We start from the raw sequence: 23,237 nt of genomic DNA, 5'->3' as shown, positions 1-23,237 counted from the left end.
GACGACTGGATGAGTCTTTCTGTTGTGATTATGCAACGTTTTAAATGACAATATAGTATTGCTCATTAGTTTGACGGACAATGGCTCAATTTTTAGTAAAGCCTGTGATGTGGCTGCAAGATTAATCCTGCTAGTTTCCTGACCCCTTTAACCCTCTAGCGCGTCACTAGTGGGTTGACAGTTCGGGCTCTTAATTTAATAACTCCGCATCTAATGAATGGATTACCATCAGATGTCAAAGACAAATCCTTCTGATCTTGCTAATCTTTTCTGCATTATGTGGTTGACTCCTGAGCTTTTCAGTGCTCTTTGCACAAATTGAAAAGGATTGATGGTGCTTGAAGACCAATGACCTTCATACCTTCTTTTTAACGAGACGGATAATTAATTTTGAATATTTCCTACTATACAAGTTGTGGAAATAGCATGAGGAAATGAAAGAACACAAATTGTTTAAAAAAATAATAATAAAAAGGCCATTTAAAAGAGAGAAAGTTACCATAACATAAGGAAGCCCTTGGTCTTGTCACAAATCCTTAAGTCACCTTTATGTCCTAATGCAGCAGCCACCCACCTCCTCCCCCACAGTATTGACAACTGCGTAAGGGAATTTGGACGGCCACCAATGAGATTAAATGGGTGCAATACCTGCTCATTGCCCTTGCTCTCCAAGTCTGGTGAATCAAATGCGTTTGCGTTGTCTGTGGAGAAGAGTGGGGAGACGTCTCCTCTCCTCTGGCTCTCTGGACCACACAGCCCTAAGACTAAACTGATCCATCAAAACAGGAAGTGCTGCTGCTTTTCCCTGGCACTGCCTGTTCCTGCAGGAGGAAATTTAATTTTCCTGATGATATGGCAATGTACAATGCATTGCTAGATTAAGTTTCCTGAAGCGTTTCCTTTTGTTTTCTGCTGGCTTCTTTTCATTCAGTTTCATTGACCTTTCTTCTTGGAACACAGTTGCCATGGATTCAAAACCCTTGCTGATTCAGAGGAGTTTAAAAAAGCGCCGCTCTACTATCAACTTTGTGCTAAAGGATGCAGAAGACAACAAAACCTTCCCATTTTCTCAAGAGAAAACGGTCAAAGCGTGGAGCTCTCTGGAGAATCTCGATAGTCCTGGCATCAAAGCAGAGTACCCTGAAGCGAAGGAGAGACGGAAATGGCAAAAGAGCATCACTGTTAATGTTGGAGGAAAAGTGTTTCATATCCCAACACGGTGTGCCATGAAATATCCTGACACCCGTATAGGCTCCTTGGCTTTCTGCAGGGACCAAGCGAAACTGCTCACACTATGCGACGACTACTCTGTCCTTCAGAACGAGTTCTTCTTCGACCGCGATCCCGCCTTCTTCCATCACATCTACCATTTCTACAAAAGCGGAGTGTTGTGGGTTATACAAGAGATGTGCCCCATCAACTTTGAGGAGGAAATTGCATACTGGGGTCTGAGCATGAAGGACACTCAGCGCTGCTGCTGTATAATGTTTGAGGAGAAGGTGGATGAGATGAAGGACAACCTGAAGGTGGAGAGGGACTTGATGGCTGAGATCGAGGTGAAGTACAACGATGACAGCTTCAAGGACATGATATTTGGGAATATGCGGAGATGTCTGTGGTACGTGGTGGAGGATCCGTGCTCCTCGTCTCCAGCAAAGGCTTTTGCTGTGTTCTCCAACCTGTTTGTGCTCATCTCCATCGTGGCGATGGCTCTCAACACTGTGGAGGAGCTTCAGATATATAGACTGAATGGCAGAACGCACATGGAATGGATGGAGATCATCACCATTGTTTTCTTTACCTTCGAATATTTAATTCGCTTTCTCACAACTCCCAACATGGCAATGTTTTTTAAGAGTGGACTCAACTTTGTGGACATGGTGGCAATCATGCCTTATATTATTCAGATAATCTATGCCGCCTTCAATGACACTGAGGATGTGAGCACAGAGGAAGACCTCAAGGCCATGTCCCGGGTCAGCAAGGTCAGCAATGTCCTCAAAACGGTCAAACTCATGAGGGTCTTTCGGATTTTGAAACTGGCTCGACACTCGACCGGCATGAGAGCATTTGGGTTCACTCTGCGTCAGTGTTACCAGCAGGCGTCTTGTATTTTCCTTTTTATTGCCATGGGAATTTTCACTTTCTCTGCACTGCTACATTCAGCCGAGAGGGAAACTGAAGGATCTCCTATCAGCAGCATCCCATATGCCTGGTGGTGGGCTGCAGTGAGTATCAATGGCTCAACAACTCCATGTCTGAAACTATTTTGTTGTGTACTGTGTGCAGGCTGGATAGTCCGAACCAGACCACATAAATATGACAGCACAGTCCCGATCGATGAGCATTTGCCATGTTAGGAAATTTCCTCTAATAATAGTAAAGTATTTCTCCCAGAATATACTGTCACGGGTTCCAGTTCAAACTTCATTGTTATCACATTATGGGAATTGTGATTTTCCACAAGATTAGCAGATACATAATGAAGACTATGATTAATTAGGACCACATTTACATTTTGAATTTTTATTTTTCTGGCCCCATGAAGTTCAGTACAATATTTAGATTGAGAAAGTGTGAGTTCTTTAACTTGGTTGCTTCAAGGCAAGGCAAGGCATCTTTATTTATATAGCACATTTCATACCAAGGCAACTCAATGTGCTTTACATAAAGACAAAACATTTAAAAAGAAGAGCATAAAAACAAACATTTTTTAAGAAATGAAAAAAAAATTGTAAATAAAGTATTGTAGATAAAGATTAAAGTTCTTAAAAAGAGCTCAGCTATAAGCACATGAAAAGAGAAATGTTTTTAACCTTCGGTGATGTTGGGACTCAGCTGAATGTGGCAGGCAGCAGGGTTGGAGGGATTTTAAAGCACAGGAAAAACAGAGACCAGTTAGAAAGTAGGTAAAAAGTAAAATAATCTGATACAGTGTGAATGAATTAGCTGGTAGGGTAGATAATTGACAGAAAAAGAACAGGTTTACTTGTGAACTGATAGGAACGTAAACCAGGGTGGTCAGTGGCCACACCCAGATAGATGGAAACTAACAGAGAATAAGAGAACAGACGGGGGAGTCGGGACAAATTAATGTGAAAACAGTGAAGTGAGATGGCATAGAAAAAAATTGCACAAAATAGAGAAATCTAACCCTAACCCCTCCAAGCGGGTGGGCTTGGAGGGAGATCAGGTGAAGAGCTAGAGGCTTGATATGTGGACACACCTGCAGCTGACCTGTTTGAGGCGTTGTCAGGTCAGAGTTGGTTCTCCATGATAACAGACTGGAGGAGGCCACGTGTTGTAATACAAGAATCCAGGTCCTGGTTTGCTCTCTTGTTTGGCCATTGGTTCATACCCATTTCTCCGACCATACATTTCTTTATTTTTGCGTCCATTAGTCCGACCTCCCATTTCTCCGACTTAAGTAGCCCTAACCCTTAACCTTACCCTAAACCTAACCTCAACACTGTAGAATGGGAAATGAGCCGTCTGACTTTTGGGCAGTTGGACTGATATATGCTCCCCCAAAATGACTGCCGTACCGCTATACCAGCTGATCCCACTCCAAGATGAACACATTTTGTAGCAAAAAATGTGACCACGGCACCCCTAAGATATGATCAAATTAAATTGTTACGTACACAGACCCTAAAAATGTAGAAAATATTTACGGAAACTTATTCTTATGGGATTTTTCACTCTTCTCTTTTAGGTCAGCATCTCTACTGTGGGCTACGGGGATGTGGTTCCTGTAACTATCCTGGGACGGATCGTGGCCTTTTGCTGCATCTCATTTGGTATCATCCTGAACGGCATGCCGATCTCCTTCCTCTTTAATAATTTCTCTGATTACTACGCCAAGCTAAAGGGCCAGGAGTACAACACTACCTCAATCAAGTGGCGCTTTCAGGTGAAGAAGCGTCTCCGACACAGAATGGACATGTGTTTCCATCCCTCGGAGGAAGTGGCTAGTACAGACGGCCACTGTGAGTGTCAACACTGAGTGACTTTTTAAAATGTGAGTTATGGAGATGTCTTTACATAAGACATGTTTAAAAACTGAGCTGAACCTTGCATCAAAGAACCAAACTAATGTAGGTGGGAGGACAGGAAGAGGAAACTGAGGTTTGTACATGTGGTGTGTGTGTGAATGTGAGACAGATGCCCAGCCTGTCTGATCTGATCCAGGATCAGCATCTACTAATCATTAGCAAGGAATTATTAGGTTGCATCTAATAAAGCAATAACATTTCACACTGTGCAAGCAGCAGCAGTCACTGTGGATGATGGACTGTGAACTGCTCTCTTAATGTGTAAAGACGGTTTATTATTAGACTTCAGCTTTGGCAACCGCAGCACATGCAGCAACAAACACAAGGTCTTCTTCAGATCTGACTGTTAACATTTAGAAATGGCTTGGTAGAGAAAATAACCTCAGGCTATAGGACCATGTAACCACTTTTCACTGTGTAGTTCATCTATTGGGGCTGAATTGCATTTTCTTATATGATTTATTGGGGTTTATTTCCCTCACCTATCTTTTTAAATAATCAGTTTTCTAAATATGTTCTCTTGATTTTTTGAAATAATAAAATAAACATGAATGTTGGAAATTGGACTTGCGGTTTGTCATGAACTTTCAGAGAGCCTGAGCCTGGTTGAGGTTTCCTGTGTGAGTTTGTACAAAAAGCTTTGCGTGAGATGGTGTGAATTTGTACTGATAATCTTTGAAGCTAGTAATATTGCATGTTATCTCAGTTTGTACTCTAATTATTTATGTATTAATTATGAACTGTTTCAGTGTGAAGCTGGCCTTACATTTACCATACAGACTTGTATAGAGAGTTGTATCACTCTTCTCATCTCACTCTCAGTCAGAAAGTGATTGAGTTCAGTTTAACAATCCACAAACAATGGCACTGTAGACACTATACAGTCACAATGTGTCCTCTATTGGACAGACAGGGTTAATCAAAGATTGAATGGAATGATATAAGATAACAAACCTAACCCCATGCGTAAATCAAACATGTTACCCTTTCTGGATTAAATCGCTAGTTTTGTCAACCTGGGTGATGTCATTTTATAAAGTCACTCCAGGAAGTAACGTCATTGTCTGGGCTGCATGTTTTGGATCATTTCTTTAAAGGATTGCCTGTCATGTCCCAGGTTGTGTACTCTGGTGTTCTTTAAGCATCTCATTCTTCCAGTGAAGGACCCAGTTAAAGCAGAAGTAAGTGGAATATTTGTGTTAATATAAGTCTTAAATAGTCTGGTCTGAAACACGGGTCTGTCAGTCACTCTGCTCTGCTGTAAGCCGAGGAGAAAACTTTTATTTTATTTCCTTGTATCCTACAACCTTTATCCAATGAGGAGAGAGAACGGCATGAAGGGCTGTGTGTGCAGCCAAGGGATGCGCGTGAATGTGGTGACGTAGGGACGAGGACCAATAGATCCATGACGAGGGCGGGGACTGCTAACTCCATCGGCTGACAAGAAGTCAGAAAAACGACCGGATCGCTTACTTCTGCTTTAAGCATTAACCGCTTGTACAATATTGCAATGTGCATAAAATAATATCACACAAGTAGTAAATATTAACAGTGCTGTGCAAATGCAGAGCATTGATACTTAAATAATAATAATAATATAATCGATTGATGTCATGGATCATCAAAGCAACCAGGATTCACATGACCACAATCTGAAATGTTGCAGCAAAACATCTGTTGATTTTAGGTTTTGATTTACTTTAAATTTGCATTCTGAATATTCTGAATCAATAAATATAGATTGATGGAAAGGGAAAAATGTTATCCCAGTGGTTTAGGGCCGTAGCAGAGGTGCTGCCATGTGTCACGGCCCTGCTGGCCTTTAACCTGTCTTCCCCTGCAGAGGTGCTGCTGCCCTGGTTTGGATGCCAAGGCTGACCAGGCCCGGTGCTTCCAGAGGCTTTAAAGCCCAGTCCCCAGCGCGGCACTCACTCTCTCTCTCTCCTCCCTATCTGCAGATGCACATTTGGTTTCTTGTCTTTTGGTTTTACATCCAACATGGCACCCACACACCGTAGCCACTCAACCACATTTACACAACTGACAATACAGACTAACACACCTCATCCATTTTGTCTGTTGCAACTTTAAACATTTGTGTTAAAGCAGAAGTAAGCGGAGTTTTTGTGTTAATATAAGTCTTAAATAGTTATATCTTCCGACGGCAATCACTTACATAGAGTGTTCGGACCGAAACACGGGTCTGTCAGTCACTCTGCTCTGCTCTGAGCCGAGGAGAAAACTTTTCTTGTATCCTACAAGTTTTATCCAATGAGGAGAGAGAACGGCATGAAGGGCTGTGTGTGCAGCCAAGGGATGCGTGTGAATGTGGTGACGTAGGGACGAGGACCAATAGATCGATGACGAGGGCGGGGGCTGCTAACTCCATCGGCTGACAAGAAGTTATGGTGCATTCAAGGCAACCCGTAACTCGTGTTTTTCCGACCTGTGAAGTCGTACCAGTTCGATCTGGTACGAGTTCACGGGTCGGAAGTTACGAGTGGCCGTTATAGTGACTTTAACAGGCAACAGGTCGGAAAAACACGAGTTACGGGTTGCCTGGAACTCTACAAAGTCGTGACTTGAAGCCGTAACTTATGGTTTCAAAAGCCTGCCTGGAACGCAGCATTAGCCAAAACGACCGGATCGCTTACTTCTGCTTTAATAAATTATTTCATTTATTGGCACTTTGGCACTCCGTGATTCCTTTTGTCACTGCTTTTGAGCTACTTTTGAGCTAGGTTGTGACAAAATGGGGGCTCGTCCGGGATTTGAACCCAGGCACTTAAATGTTTTCTTATCACACTTTCCGGCCCGTGGCATAGGCCATATAGGCAAATGCTAAGGGCGCCGTCCATCCAGGGGGCGCCAGCGCCACAAATGGGAAAGAAAAAAAAGTGTAACTTTCACTATTTTTATAACTAGTTGGTACTATTATTTCTTAATACAAAAAATAACCCCACGTTAATTTAAATGCAAAGCAATACCTATTAAAAAGTAATAATATAATATGTTACAACATTACTTACTAAATCGCCCCCCCACATGCCCATTGGTACTGCCCTCCGCTCTCCCCGCAGTCACACACACAGCAGAGGTACCTGTCTGCAGAGGGAACGCTTTCAAGCCGTTTTCTTGTTAGAAACGCCACATTTTTAATTAGATGTGTGGATACTTGGTTGCATTAATCCTCAAAGTCGGCGCATATGCCGCCTCGTTTGCGCGACCGTCTCGATATGTTTTTGTTTATATTTCGGTCATTTTACGCCGCCCTTGACGACCTGTCAATCAAAAGAACAGCTGTGAAGCGCTTCGAGCCCGCAGAATCGTTAGGAGAGAGAGAGAAGCAGTGAGGAGGATGAAGGTGCTTCAGAGGCTGAAAGTTCTGACTCATTAGATGAGGAAGATATTGAAAAAAGAAGAGAGAGTTGAGACTTCAGCCTGCTTAGACAGCAGGGCCACAGCTCCAGCTCCAGACCTGCTGAGCTCTCAAACCATTTTTTCTTTCTTTTTTTACCTCTCAAACAGCACCACAGTGACAACACATGGAGGGTACATTATATTGGTTAAATATTGTAAATGTTGTGTTTTGATATTTTGTTTGGAGAAAAAAAGCTAATTTCTCATTTAGGGCTACACACATCTCATGAAGTTTGAAATGTAATGTGAAGTCAATATTTAGCTTCTTTTATTTTACATTTGAGACATTTAGTGAAAATAGAATGACAGATAACATTTATGCTCAAAAAGCAATTTCACAAAATTTCATTTTAACTTGTTTTCCACACATATCTATTAGCCTTTATTCATACAGTATATTCCACTGCTTTTGTGAAGCTAAGACATTCGTATACCCATTTCAAGCATCACAACAGGTTATTCTCATGACTGTAGACTAATTTTTTTCATGTCTTCACCCAGGATTTACTTTATGACATTTTACTGATTGTTGTGCAAGTTGTGTATCTCGGGGTCAGAGGGAGATACACTGCTACGTTATCATTATAATCATTAGTGATCATTGTTGGGGGGGCGCCTGGGAGTAATCTCGCCTAGGGCACCAAAATGGCTAGAGCCGGGCCTGACACTTTCCATTGCATTATTATACCAATTAATCATTAACAACTTTGGGATAGGCGAAAGAGGAAATGTTCACAAAGTACATGATGCAGTTGAGTCAACAAGACTTCTCTGCTGTTTGCAGCATCTTGTGAAATAAATCCTATTGTTCATATGGTGTGCCTGATGAAGTGTAGCTTTGTGAAAGAAAGCAGTAATAGTGCCATACCTGTAAACTGCACGTGTCATCATTGCAGAGTATGATGTCATTGACAGACGACCAAGGGAGACGGAACACATTCCTCTTTTTATTCTTATTATAAAGGTGCATTGTGGTTTAATTTTCACAGTGATATGTTTGGAAGAGATTTTTCAATAAAGTTTTGAGAAGATGTACACTTTATCTATCAAGAATAAATCACATTGTCACAATCATTTCATGAGAAGAGGTAAAAATAAATATTTTATTTCAACTTTATGGGCAACTGTGTTCTATCAATGAGTTCATTTTATAATAGCTGAGTGTTCTAGCTCCATACTGTAAGTGACAGATAGCTTTACATTGGCACTGTCCTCTTCGAAACGGAGAACATGCTGAACAGAACAACTTCAGTTTCTATTTACAAGCTTTTGGAGGGATTAACACATCATTTTTTCCACATTATATTGTCTAATTTAGTGATTTGCTGAGGGCAGTGGAGTGTCCCATCTCTCATGTAGCTCCTAAATCTCACATGGGTGTTCAGTGTTATTGAAATCAGATGACTGTCAAGGCCATATATGATTCATAAAACTGTTCGAGCAGCAATTCAAAGATTTGACTTAATCATAAACAAACTATTATTGAACCTCACTATTTCACATAGGCCCTCCATAAATCACCCAACGTTATCAGTTCCTCCCTCAGGACTGAAGAAATCCGGATGTGTTGTTGAATTCACTGTGAAATGGACAGGGTGTCTGTTTGTTTAGTGCATATGCAAAAATAAATAAAGAAGCAGGATATTTTTTTTCTTTTTTTGTCTCAGAAAATAACAAAAAAAAGTATGTAGCTTAAGCACCAGTTTAAAAAAGTAGGGCTGGAGTGAAATTGTATCAATACCCAGAGGAGAAAATAATTTTAAATTCTTGCCAGTACCACAACCATAACCTTCATCACTTCAGATTTTTCACCTCTCGACCTGTTTTCATGCATCCCTGACAAAAGAAAGCTTTCAGTATTTTAATACAATAATTACAATAAATACAAATACAATTTAATTCAAGAAGAAAAGAAAACAGAAACACCTTACATTGTGTGAAGCAATTATTTATTTAAAGCAGAAGTGAGTGATCCGGTCGTTTTCGCTAATGCTGCGTTCCAGGCAGGCTTTTGAAATCGTAAATTACAGCTTCAAGTCACAACTTACGACTTTGTAGCGTTCCAGGCAACCCACTCGTGTTTTTCCGACCTGTTTTACCGGTGAAAGTCACTATAACGGCCACTCGTAACTTCCGACCGGTGAACTCGTACCAGATCGAACTGGTACCACTTCACGGTCGGAAAAATACGAGTTTCCTTGAACGCACCATAACAGTCCTCGTCGCTACGTCACCACATTCACGGCGTTCCTTGGCTGCACACACAGCCCTGCATGCCGTTCTCTCTCCTCATTGGATAAAAACTGTAGGATACGATAAATGTTTTCTCTTCGGCTCAGAGCAGAGCAGAGGGACTGAGAGACCCGTGTTTCAGTCCAAACACTCTATGTAAGTGATTGCTGTCGGAAGATATAACTATTTAAGACTTATATTAACACAAATATATCACTCACTTCTGCTTTAATGGTTAATGATTCAAAAAATGCTGAGGAGTTTTCTTCATGATTTATTAATCCAATCCTTTCCTGGTCTGGCCACTGTTCATCCAGGTGCATAATCGGCCTTGAACAGTCTAGCTACATTAATGACTAACAGTAAGTAATCCAAACTCAAACAAACTGCTAAATAGGAAATAGCCAAATACTGATTAATTGGACAACTGGAGAGATCTTGGATTTCCTGACCTTTGTGTCACATAAATGTAAATTTGTACAGTTCATATGAGCTGGGATATCCCTGAAACCTCTTCACCTCACACTCATTCACCTTTTCCATGGTCCTGTTTACTACTGCCGCTAACCCTTTTAGTGGTAGCCTACAGTATTGGACAGAATCGGTCCCCTGGGAGTGCTGCTCCGCCTTCAGCAGTTTGCCTGTTAAGATTTCTGTCATAATGGAGCGGAACCTGCTCAATCTGTACACAACAAAAAACAACTGCTCATGCTTCGTGAAAAAAGTTTCCTTGTTTAAACCTAAACACATACAGTAGCTACCGTGACATTTAAAAAAATGAAAACCTAGCGATTTACTTGTATTAGTTCAGAAAACAATCACATTAAGTCCAAAATCTAATTAGATTCCAGTGTTTGTTAATGTGGTTTCTATTTTTGCCTCTCGCCCAAAGTCAGCTGAGATCCAGCTCCAGCTTACCCGTGAACCTATATAAGCAGTATAGAAAACGAATGAATTAATTATATAAGAGAGGAGAATCATCAATCTAAATTTTCATGGATCTGCCCTGAGAACCAGAAGCTACAGACTAATAGGAAAAGAGAAAAGCTGACATTTATCAGATAACTTTATTCATGAGGATCTTCACTTTGGTGTGCTGATTGTTTTCACTGTATAGATGCCAGAGGGGAAGCTGTCCTCACACTTGTTACAAAAGCATTTTACTGTTTTGTCTCTCCACCACATCTAAAGCAGTTCCCATTGGCATGCGTGGGTGTAGCCGCAACTGTTCAACTGCCCGGTTTATACAGCATATTATGTAATACTGTCCATCACATTTTCACCCTAACTTACTTTCATAACAGCCCCACACATGTACATTGCAGCAGACTTAATAATATAGGCTAGGCACCTTTATGTTATGGCCTATCCAGAGCGTACGAGGAAGAGTTGTGAAACTGAGAACAAAGATTTATTATAAAATTTCCTCTTTTCTGTGGTGTTCCTCGTCTGCACTGCAGCTGAAATTCAGCTTTCGATTCATAGCAGAAAAGATGAGTTTTATCCTCCTGTTACGTAAAGTCGTATCATTTATCTAAATTCAACTGCTTAGGAGTACAGAATGGCCCATATTATTTAAGAAATTAGAATTAAATCAAATCAAGTATGCATAATAATATACAGTATTTCTATATCCAGTTGTGGAGGAGTTCATTTAATGTTTTTTTTAATGTAGTGGGCTGTTTACAATTGGATAGATAGATAGATAGATAGATAGATAGATAGATAGATAGATAGATAGATAGATAGATAGATAGATAGATAGATAGATAGATAGATAGATAGATGTGTGTTGTTGCTCAGCAGCACAGGCCCCACCCACAGACCTCAGCAAAGACACAGGCGATGTGTTGCACATAAACTTCATCCGTTATCTTTGAGTCAACAGCGCCTGGTCAAAGGATATACGTCCCTTCTCGGGTAAGTAGCCTACACGCTGTCAGAAATAACGACCAGATCATCCTGATCATCCAGATTTTGCAGCCGCGTAAATGTGTAAGGAGCATCTACTCAATTGACGGCGCATAGAGCACTATAGCGCTTTAACTAACGCGCCAGAGATTAATAGAGGTAACAGTTTAACAGTTTGATTTTTTTCTTCTTCACCTTTTTACTATTCCCTTTTTGTTGAGTCAAAGCGTCTTTATTCTCCTGGTCGCGGATCTTGCAGAGTCTAGTCTTTAATATGCCTCAATCCTTATGAGAGATTGTTTTTTGGCTTTCTATAGCCTATATATTTTTTGTAACTTCATGGGTTGCACACTGGCAACAGAAAAAAAACGGCGTTGGTTAGAAAAACTTGTTAAATAGGCTATAGCTTCTCATCAAAGTGTCAAGAATTGAAAGTGACATGCTCAGGGAGTACAGCCTACAGGATACTTGCTCTGAGATTTAGGCAACAAGAAGAATGAGTTCATTTTCGTTTAACGGGCATTTCACCGAGGTGAGTTTTTTTTTTTTTTTTTTTTTTACCGCCTGTGCCCACTGACTTTCTGATCTGATCACTATAGATTGATCAACTAATTGTAGGCTATGTTTTTGGTCACAAACTCTGAATTTGCAAAGTCGCTAGTCATATTTATCCAATCATAATCATAATTTGATTAATGTAGAATGAAACAAATTACACTATAACACAAAATAATAATATCAGTGTAATTAAAATGTAATGACTGAATGAGAACAGTAGCCTAACAAATATTTTTGCTATAGGTTTCAGTGTGTTGCGTGTATGAATTTTCTCCTTTAGTGTAGCCTACTTCAGTCGACATGCTGATGCATGAAAGATCAGTGCTGATAAAATGACTCAACAGTGATAAAGTTATGCAAAAACAACAACAAACAGGAAATAGAAAAGAAAGGAAAAGCAATGAAAATATATCAAGTAAATATACGGTTTATATGTAGCCAACAATACTACTGTACTGTCACTAACTGGTTTTGACAGATTGTAGCCTACAGTTTCTAAGGATCTTTGTTTTCTTTGATTTGTTTCTTTATTGTGAAATAAAAGGGTGAGTTTGAGCAAGGCAGGTCCTTTTTCTGTCATTGTCATTTGGCAGTCGGGAGCTTCGCTTTATTCATGTCTCCCTAGATGAGAATGTGAAGTTGGTTTGAGTTTGTCAATGACATCAAGTCTGACATCACCAAAGCCAACAGACTTCACCCAGCAGGATGAGGAGACATGACGGCATGCGGCTACTTCTCTGCCCTCCACCCCGTGTAACAGTGCAGCATGTGAGAAATCTGCAGGATGATGCCAAAACCACCTCATGTCTGCTCAGCCTTGTTTTTTCTCTGCTCACTGCCCAGAGCAGTAATGTCACAGTAGCCTACAAGTCAGCCTCAGAGACTGTTGGCACCACTGCCATTGTACTGTATGTTGTATACTGAAATATTCAAAATGCTGATTCATAACTCCAGAGTAAAGCCGCTTTCAGTTCTCTGACGTTGACACTGACACTGCTGGCACAGTAAGATTATTTTCTTTTCTTGTTACGCCCTCCTTTCTTTTGTATTTCAAAGAGATCAGAGAGACCAGCTCCATTTGACACATGTCAATGAAGTTAAAGCAGAAGTAAGCGGAATATTTGTGTTAATATAAGTCTTAAATAGTTATATCTTCCGACGGCAATCATAGAGTGTTTGGTCTGAAACACGGGTCTGTCAGTCACTCTGCTCTGCTGTAAGCCGAGGAGAAAACTTTCCTTGTATCCTACAACCTTTATCCAATGAGGAGAGAGAACGGCATAAAGGGGCGGTCCTCTCTGTGTGTGCAGCCAAGGGATGCGCGTGAATGTGGTGACGTAGGGACGAGGGCGGGGACTGCTATATCCATCGGCTGACAAGAAAGTTAGCCAAAACGACCGGATCACTTACTTCTGCTTTAAACTATGCAATACATATTTCTCCATTTCAACTCTTTCATTTTACATTTCTGCCACAAAATAATTGTCATTTATTAACACAAAACTCATGTGCGCTATAGATAGATAGATAGATAGATAGATAGATAGATAGATAGATAGATAGATAGATAGATAGATAGATAGATAGATAGATAGATAGATAGATAGATAGATAGATAGATAGATAGATAGATAGATAGATAGATGTCTTTATTGTTCCAAAGGGGCAATTCTTTCTCATGGTCTGTCACACATATAACAGACTTCCAGACACTGAAAACATTCACCCACCAGACATTGGAGAAAATTCACATTACCACACGCATAGGAAAGGGTGGCTGGATCTACAACAGTGTGGGTTGAGGGGGTGATCCGAGTCATCGGTTATTGTCTGTGCGAGGCGTGTGATAGCTCTGTGGTTGAGCTCTGGGAGGTTTGGTGTGGGACGGTTAGTCATTTTGGATGCAATGTTCGTTGTGGAAAGTTCTTGGCCATGCAAAGGGTGAGTTGGTGGAGACAAAAACCAGAGATAAAACATGTACAAATAAGAAATTGTCTTACCATTTCACCTTTTAGAGATAGTCAGAGTTTTCTGATACATGGTCAAATCTATTTGATAAACATTTTTTGATTGATTATTTATCTTCTTGCGAAAATTGCACTTTCTTTTGGTATATAGTTTTTGAAATACTGTATCCGTTCTGTGTTTCACATTATAGATGCATTTAGACCCTGTAACTAAACGGTTTCCTGTAGCCCACCGTTGTCTGCATTTCCACCACAGCCTTATGTCAAATCGGGCCAATGATAAGGAAGAGTAAACTGCATTGTTCCAATTTCCACTGGATATCACCTGCATAAATGCTGAGCAAGGCCAACACCTAGTTGTTGGTCTATCTGTTTTTGTTCTTCTGCTTGCAGCTGCAGGTGATTAAACCTGTTGGGTGAAATAAAATGCAAGGAGTGCTCAACCAATCAGAAATGTAGACCACACACCCCACAGCTCCTGAACCTTTGGAACACACTTAAACACAACCCAATATGGGTTATTTTTTAACCCAACACTGGTTAAATATTGGACAGAACCAAGGGGGCAGTTGTGGGTCTGAGAAGTGAAGCTCACTTCCGCGTTCAAAAAACTGCAATCCCCTCGGATTCCTCTGGGGGTTGGTGTCAGAAGGGAGCATTCCCCATAGACCCCCATGTTAAAATCACAGACTTAACATCCTCAGTAAACATGTTAAAAGCCTGGTGTCCGAACGTTTTTTTTTCTCAATCGATAGTTTCTACCCCCGCACACACTCTGAGGAGGGTGAATTTTTTTTTAACTCTACCGTTTTACTGTTATTAGGTTAAAACTCTGGCCAATTAGGGCGCAGAAACGTTGAGTGACAGGTCCGAGCAGCTCCGTGGACAGCTGCTTCGAGGCCAGTGGGCGGGTTCTCGGCCGGCCAATCCAACATGGCGCTGTTCAGGCCGCCATATTTGAGTCACAAAAACGACTCCCCAAAACCAATGGGTGACGTCACGGACGCTACGTCCATTCTTTTTACAGTCTATGGACAGAACACATGCTGGGTTATTTTGACCCAACAAGTTGGGTTGGTTTCCTTAAACCAACAGTTGGGTTGTTCATGTAACCCAATTGACCTATGGCTAAGCCACGCCCCCAAACACGATGAGCCAATCACAGTGCGCATAGCTAGCCCATACACTCGGACATTCTCTGCTTCCACGTCCATTGAAATGCATTGCAGTTAGTCAGTTTTCATTCGTTTTTATATGTTTTTTCTTGACATTTTAAGTTTAAAATGGTCAAACGGAGTGCATGGGGTAGGCTACAGACACTAGGTATCCCGAGAGGCTGGGCGACGGGGTGTATTTTTTTTTAACCCTTTCCCAAGCCACATCTCAACCGAGAGAAGTGTCTGCTCTGGATAAAGTTATGCAGTAGACCACAACACCAACTAAACGTGGATAAACTTAACAAGGATGTCTACATCTGTTCTAAGTTAAGTCAACAACGTATTTGAGGCAACATATTGTGAGAGATGTTTGGATGTTAGCCAGCATCACAACTAAGCATAAAGCCTGCTAGCTTAATGCTAACGTATAATGCAAAACTCCATAGACAGGCTAACAGAAGTTAGCCCGTCGCTATCGGCGTTTCGCGGCAAACGGCAGCCATAGCAGTAAAGCTAAGTGAAGTTTTGGTGACTTCGAGATGATATTTAATCTTTCTGTCTCCAAAAACCATCAATTGCCTCCTGTGAAATGTCTCCTACTGTGACAGCTGCCATAGCGCCGGTCACTGAATGTTGACTGTTTGTCCGAGTGAGTGGAGGGGGCGGGGCTTAGCCATAGGTCAATTAAGGGTTCACATTGACTACACTGCTGGGTTCTTTTAAACCAATCAAGTTGGGTTGCTAACTGAAGCTAGTAGGCCTACTCAACAGTGTGTCACAAACTTGCACTTAACAACTATATTGTGGCAGGCTCGGGTTCTATTTAACATTAACTCAAACAGAGACTAACTTTAGATCTTGTAGCAGCTCCTGTGCCTCATACACCACTTAACTACAGGGAGAATGCTGTTTATTATCCCCAGAACACACACACAAACTGCACACAAAGGAAGGGAGACCACTAACTAAAAACATAACTTCACTTATGGTGTCAAAGTGCTTATTTCCATAACAGTAATTGTAAACTGAGTAGAACATTGAATTAGTAAATTAGTGTGTAGAACAGTATCACTAAAGATTGTGTAGCTGTAGCAGATAACATCTGTGGCGATATTTAACAGAAATAACCTAAACTTAGAATCACAAACACACTGTCCCACAGCATGCTGGGAAACTCCTCCCACCGAACGTCAACCCAATGTGTTGGGTAGTCCAAAACAAACCAACACAACATTATGGCCCACAAAATGTGGCCCCGGACTGTGGCAACTGCACATCCTGAAAAGATCCCTGTTTCCTGCAGAACGTTTTTGCCGTCAAAGTAAAGTTCATGACCTAACAGCCAGAGGTCAGCTGAGTGAATCAGAAAGTGGAAGATTTAAACGGATATTGGATTGTTTTTGTGGCCATTTTATTTTTATTTTATTTTTTATTTTTTAAGTGGCCATCATCAATCTATATGACTATGACTGTATATGATACCACCATACAACCCCACATAAAAATGATCCTTTGACCCCACCCCCACCCAGCCACCCCTCCAGTTGAGTTTTTATAGAAACAGCAACAATCAAAATAGTGACGTAGGAAAACATCACAAACATTCATGGCCCAAAGAATAACATGTAAGAGACTTGATATTCTGAATAATACGATTAGTTGTATCATTTATTTTTATGTGTTGATAAGAAAGTTGTGTTTTGTCTTTTTCATTACAGAATCTCAAACATGAAGCAAAGCAAAGTAACAGTATTGCTGGTGGGAGGAGCCCTTTTTTTGTTTGCTCTTCATCTGTATAAAGACGTTGTTGTTGAGAAAACCACCACCCTCTATAAAGAAGTGAAAGCGGGGCGGAAAAAAACCAAGCAACCCCGACCCACCACAAACTCCACATCCACATCCATATCCAAGATGTTCTCCTGGCCAGAATGTCAGCAAAATGTATCAGCTGACAGCATCCCAGACTTCAGCTCTCTTCCTGGTAATATAAAAGATTTTCTTTACTATCGCCACTGTCGCCATTTCCCGGTGCTGCTGGACTCTCCCAACAAATGTGGCGGAGCTGATAATTCTGGAGATGTCTTCCTCCTGCTGGTCATTAAAAGCTCCCCTGCAAACTATGACCGTCGAGAGGTGCTGCGTAAAACCTGGGGTGAAGAGAGGTTACAAAGTGGTGTGTGGATCCGGAGGATCTTCATCTCAGGAACGATGGGTTCTGGTTTTGAGAAAGAAAGACTGAACAAACTACTGGAAGTGGAGCATCGTGAGTACAATGACATTATCCAATGGGACTTTAAAGACACTTTCTACAACCTCACTCTGAAGCAGATACTCTTCCTGGAGTGGATGGAAATAAACTGTCCAAAAGCTCACTTCCTGCTAAATGGTGATGATGATGTTTTTGCCAACACGGACAGCATGGTCGAGTATCTCCAAGGCCTTGATAACAATAATGGAGACAAGCACCTCTTCACCGGTCATTTGATCCAGAACGTGGGGCCTATTAGATCACCAGGGAGCAAGTATTTCATCCCGAAACAGGTGCAGGAGTCAGATACATACCCCCCCTACTGTGGTGGCGGAGGCTTCCTGCTGTCTGGCTATACAGCTATGGTCATATACAGAATGTCGAAATCCATCACCATTCTCCCAATTGACGATGTTTTTATGGGTATGTGTCTGGCCAAAGCAGGACTAGGTCCCACTTCCCATATGGGCGTGAAGACCGCAGGACTGTACATACCCTCCAAGAAACTAGATGAATATGACCCTTGCTATTATAAAGAAGTTTTACTGGTACACAGATTTCTTCCAGCTCAAATGTATTTAATGTGGAATAGGATACATGATCCCAAGCTGCGTTGTAGTCTTTCAAAGAAATTGCTTTAGCAGCATCAAACTGTCATTACAATACATTACAGTACTACATTGTGGCGGCAGGGCTTGGTGACGTCTGCACCGCCTCTGCCACTGAAGACATAATCGTCTTATTTGTGTCAAAGGCTTGAACTGTTTTGTATGATGTTCATTGCTGTGTAAGTACCATACAGCTGCAGTGTTGGGTCAAAATATGAAACAGCAACACAAGCAACAGTAACTGTTGTCTTGAAAAGGGGTGTGCGGACATGGAAATTCAAAGTTGTAGAAAGTTTGAGTCGTCCCACCTCGACTGTAAAGAGTTGGAAGGATTCAGACGATCATCCAAAATGTATATCAACCACTGTGAACTACCATGAGTGCGAAGACCCTCTTCAGTTAAATTGATATTATTTGAGACACAACTGAGATGGCTGAGAGTGGTTATGGGCACTGTATCTGTTGAAGATCATAAGTTGTGTCAGTGCGTCTGTGGAAGAGCATGTTTTATATGTAAGTTTAGTAGTGTGATTGTTTAGGGATGGGTATTCTGACCAACTGAATAATGTCTGCAGAATTAGCCCAAAAACAAACAAACAAACCAAAAAAACAATGATGACCAAAGATCTCTTAGTCATTGCTGCTCTCTGGCCCTCAGACTTGAGTTATTATTCGGCCAGATATTTAAAAATATGAGTACTTTGAATTATATCTAGCCTTGAATATAACTAGTTCAGGACTTGAAGGTATAATGTGGGGCTTTAAGTCTTAAAATATAAAAATATTAAGAAGATACTGCCAAGGTGGTTACACTTTTGTCCTTGCATCCAGAGGTAGAGTTATTAGCTATTTCTTCTTTTTTTGTTTTTCTTTGACATTTTTGTCAGCTTCTCAGGAAATAATTTTGATATGTATGTATGTATGTATGTATGTATGTATGTATGTATGTATGTATGTATGTATGTATGTATGTATGTATGTATGTATGTATGTATGTATGTATGTATGTATGTATGTATTGTGTATATATATATACTTTTATGGGTTGTGAGTTTGTGAGTTTGCAGATCCAGCCAATATACTGGATCCTGTGGAAGAAAATGTTTGTGTATGTGCTCTACTGAGTGCCATTCTAGTTCCTCAGGGTTTTGTAAGACTAATTATAGTCAAAGGTTTATGGGTACTTTTGTTTTTATTCATATTCGGAATTGCTTGTATGTTTCTGTTGGATTAATATTTTATTCTGTTTTATTTTACCTTTATTTAAAGCAGAAGTAAGCGATCCGGTCGTTTTTGAAACCGTAAATTACAGCTTCATGTCACAACTTACGATTTTGTAGCGTTCCAGGCAACCCACTCGTGTTTTTTGGACCTGTTTTACCTGTGAAAGTCACTATAACGGCCACTCGTAACTTCCGACCCGTGAACTCGTACCAGATCGAACTGGTATGACTTCACAGGTCGGAAAAACAGGAGTTACGGGCTGCCTTGAACGCACCATAACAGTCCTCGTCCCTACGTCACCACATTCGCGCGCATCCCTTGGCTGCACACACAGCCCTTTATGCCGTTCTCTCTCCTCATTGGATAAAAACTGTAGGATACGAGAAAAGTTTTCTCCTCGGCTCAGAGCAGAGCAGAGTGACTGACAGACCCGTGTTTCGGTCCAAACACTCTATGTAAGTGATTGCTGTCGGAAGATATAACTATTTAAGACTTATATTAACACAAATATATCACTTACTTCTGCTTTAACCAGGAAAATTACTCATTGAGATTAAACGTCTTTTTTACAAGAGGGTCCTGGCCAAGACAGTTGCCAAGTTGAGTTTTTTGTGCCTTAGAGCAGTGATTCTCAACCAGAACCAAAAAACATGTTTTTATAGTGTACAATTTGATGATAACCCGATATACAATATAACAATCCTAATTAGGTATGAGTAAAAAGGGGTCTTTTCTGACTTTTTGGGAGTGTCTGTTTCGAAACATTACTGTGTAATTAACACTTAACATTACTGTGTAATTAACACTTAAATCAATTTTATCTTACCAAGAGGATGTGTAAAATACTTTCTGCTATTTACTGTTAAACGTCTTTGAGATTAAATTATATACATTAAAACTTTAACCAGAGGTGATAATGTCAAATAGCATTCATTAAAGCAGAAGTAAGTGAACCGCCCCTTTATGCCGTTCTCTCTCCTCATTGGATAAAGGTTGTAGGATACAAGGAAAGTTTTCTCCTCGGCTTACAGCAGAGCAGAGTGACTGACAGACCCGTGTTTCGGACCAAACACTCTATATAAGTGATTGCCGTCGGAAGATATAACTATTTAAGACTTATATTAACACAAATATTCCGCTTACTTCTGCTTTAAGTCACTCTTGTTACACAGGTGACTAAGAGTGACGTATAGAAGTGCTCAATACAACATGTCATTCAGAGGTAGAGATTCAAATACAGTCATTCTTATTTTACTAGATGGCCAAAAGTGGGCGGGGCTTGGGAAATATACTGCAACTCAAAGATGCTGTTGGCTCCACAGGCTTTTTCACTTGATATAACTGGTTAAAACAGGTTGAGGCACACTGATGTGAGAAAAAGATTACATTTTGATAAAAGAATACTAAGAAATACTAAGAAAAAAGACGAATGAAATTTTTCACAAGAGCAAATTGTGTACCCAACCGAACCATTTATAACTCATTTCTTACCATGAACAGTTAAAATCTATGTTAAATGATTTGTGCACATGGATTTATTGTTTATTCACTTCCTGTCCACTTTATCACAAACCAAGCCTGGAGACTCATTTTTCATAATGAAAGTCTACCTCTACAGTTTATGAGGTGATAGCACTACATAATGCACATTCCAACACCATGAAGCTACTTTTTGGAAGTGACCACAAATTAATGTAAATGAATGGACAGTAGAGAATAAAAACACTGGGCCCCTTTGTCATAACACTGTATGAAATTCCTGCAGTTTGACAGCAACACTTCAGTTAAAAGCCACAGAGGAGAAGTAACTCCTCAGTTACTGCACAAAAGCATCCACTATGTTGTCAAACCCCACTGTGGTTCTGAAAAGCCAGCGTGTGATGTGCACATAACAAACTAAATCCTTTGTTGTAAAATGGGGATTTTTTTTTTTTCAATTATTAGTATTTTGGATCTCATTTTATCCAGGCTTCACAGGATGTGTCTCCTCTGCAGGAGTGAACACATTTCCTGTTTGGATGTTGAAAGTCACCACTATGCTGACGGCATTATATTTCACTTTGTGAAAGTTTCCTTCCTGCATGGGACAATGCAAGGGAATTTATGCTTAGTGAGTGAATAAGTCTTTTAGCACATCCTGAAAAGCTGGTAACTGAACCTATCCAGATTCGTTTACAACAGTAAATGTTAAACACTAAGATAGGGGATCTTACAAATCTTACAATTGGTGGGAGCTGAAATGTGGACATACAGGATTATGGCACCATGTAATATAGTATTATTTCTGACTTGTTTTTATTAATGTTGTCTAATCATTTGGTTAACAGCATGAAAAAGTTGCCTTTGTTTTGGAGGGTTAGTACCCTATGGTTTGTACCAGTGCCACTGTGCCCCTATAATGTTGAGCAGCACTCTTGATTGACCAGTCCACAGTTATTCAGTTCAAAGTCACTTTCTCAGTTGTTGTTGACAGTTTCCATTTGGTGGATTTATTCATCACTATTTCTACTTGATGTGAACTCAAAAGCAGGCCTGGTCTCAGTCACACGTCACACAGTGGTGAAATAAAAAAATAAAGTTATCTTGTCAGCCAGAAAACAAGAGAAGAAGGAAACAGATAGTTTACACCCCATCCTCCACCAGCTCTGCTCCCTCCTCCTATCACACAGCTACATTTCTTGACAAGCTCCCTGTCACCACTGACCCTGGACACTTTTAAAAAAGGCCTAAAAACCTACCTTTTTTAAAAAAGCCTTTCATTAGTTGTTTCTTTTGGGGAGACGTTCTCTCTCCAAATTTTAACTTTTTTACTTTTTTTTTTTTTTTTTATGTAGCACTTTGAGATTGTTTGCTCAATATAAAGTGCATTAAAAATAAAATTCATTATATTATTATTAAGCTCGTCAAGTCTGTTCCTGTCCCTTACCCTGATGTTGTTACCCCAGCAGACAACGGCAAAATATGTAACACTTGCAATGAAGGACTGATAGAACATGTGCAGCATTACATTACAGATGTCAAAGGACCTTCTCAGGCTACACAGCACTCGTGCGTACAGACCAATCCAACCTGTCATCAAGGTGTAGCCTACTCCAAGGTAGTACTTGTATGGCTGAACCCACTCAATGTCCACCCCGTCCACAGTCACAGGCAGCAAGGATCTCTTGGACCTGCCAAAGTCAATAATCATTTCTTTGGTCTTCTAGGCCTTTTCTCGAAATTGCATATCCATAATAAAATGAGTAGGCTAGCCCATATCTCTGCAACCACAAGGTCTATTTGAATACTTTTGGTGTCATAGTAAAGGGGAGAAAATGAGAAATTGCTGAGATGTGTAAATTCCAGTATGTGTTAGCCTAAGAGTAAATGAAGATGGCACACAGAAAAAATTAAATAAACTTAAAAAAAGAATATATATATATATATATATATATATATATATATATATATATATATATATATATATATATATATATATATATATATATATATATATATATATATATATATATATATATATATATATATATATATGTGTCCTTCAGAATGATGCTGCTAAAGCTCAAAACCTCTATCAAATGATGTATGAACATTATCTCTTCAGTGGTTGATTCTGATAAAGTGAAGTGAATTATTGAGATTTTACTACTAAATATGCAGGCGAGCTTTCCAAAATGTCAATTTTTGGCACAGCTTGGAGCCACCTGCCACTATAAACCATTGTTTAATCTTTATTTACACACAATTTGCATAAACTAACTGAAAAAAGAATCAACCGGTCTGGGACTAAATAACAACTAGCCTACTTTCTAGGCCCCTGTGTCCCTCTGTGTAAAGCTGCATTGACCTGCTGCAGT

At 40.2% G+C, this 23,237-nt stretch overlaps 2 protein-coding genes across 2 annotated transcripts; both read left to right on the top strand.

Moving 5' to 3' along the window:
* Window positions 1-965: 965 nt before the first annotated feature.
* LOC310984817 (potassium voltage-gated channel subfamily V member 2-like) lies at window positions 966-4,006 on the top strand (the record flags this gene model as incomplete). The annotated part of the gene is made up of 2 exons (XM_083970139.1): window positions 966-2,228; window positions 3,716-4,006. 2 exons carry the CDS (start codon window positions 966-968, stop codon window positions 4,004-4,006), a joined length of 1,554 nt encoding a protein of 517 aa, XP_083826265.1.
* Window positions 4,007-17,069: 13,063 nt separating this feature from the next.
* LOC310984867 (N-acetyllactosaminide beta-1,3-N-acetylglucosaminyltransferase 3-like) lies at window positions 17,070-18,602 on the top strand. Its single transcript, XM_083970220.1, has one exon. It carries the CDS (start codon window positions 17,212-17,214, stop codon window positions 18,187-18,189), a length of 978 nt encoding a protein of 325 aa, XP_083826346.1. The 5' UTR covers window positions 17,070-17,211; the 3' UTR covers window positions 18,190-18,602.
* Window positions 18,603-23,237: the final 4,635 nt, after the last annotated feature.

The sequence above is a fragment of the Trachurus trachurus genome (assembly GCF_905171665.1).
Source record: "Trachurus trachurus genome assembly, chromosome: 4".
Classification (NCBI taxonomy): domain Eukaryota; kingdom Metazoa; phylum Chordata; class Actinopteri; order Carangiformes; family Carangidae; genus Trachurus; species Trachurus trachurus.
This window is presented reverse-complemented; position numbering and strand designations above follow the sequence as displayed.

What these genes read in the sequence shown, in the direction of transcription:
- LOC310984867 (XM_083970220.1), top strand. Translation starts at nt 17,212, where the DNA reads ATGTTCTCCTGGCCAGAATGTCAGCAAAATGTATCAGCTGACAGCATC.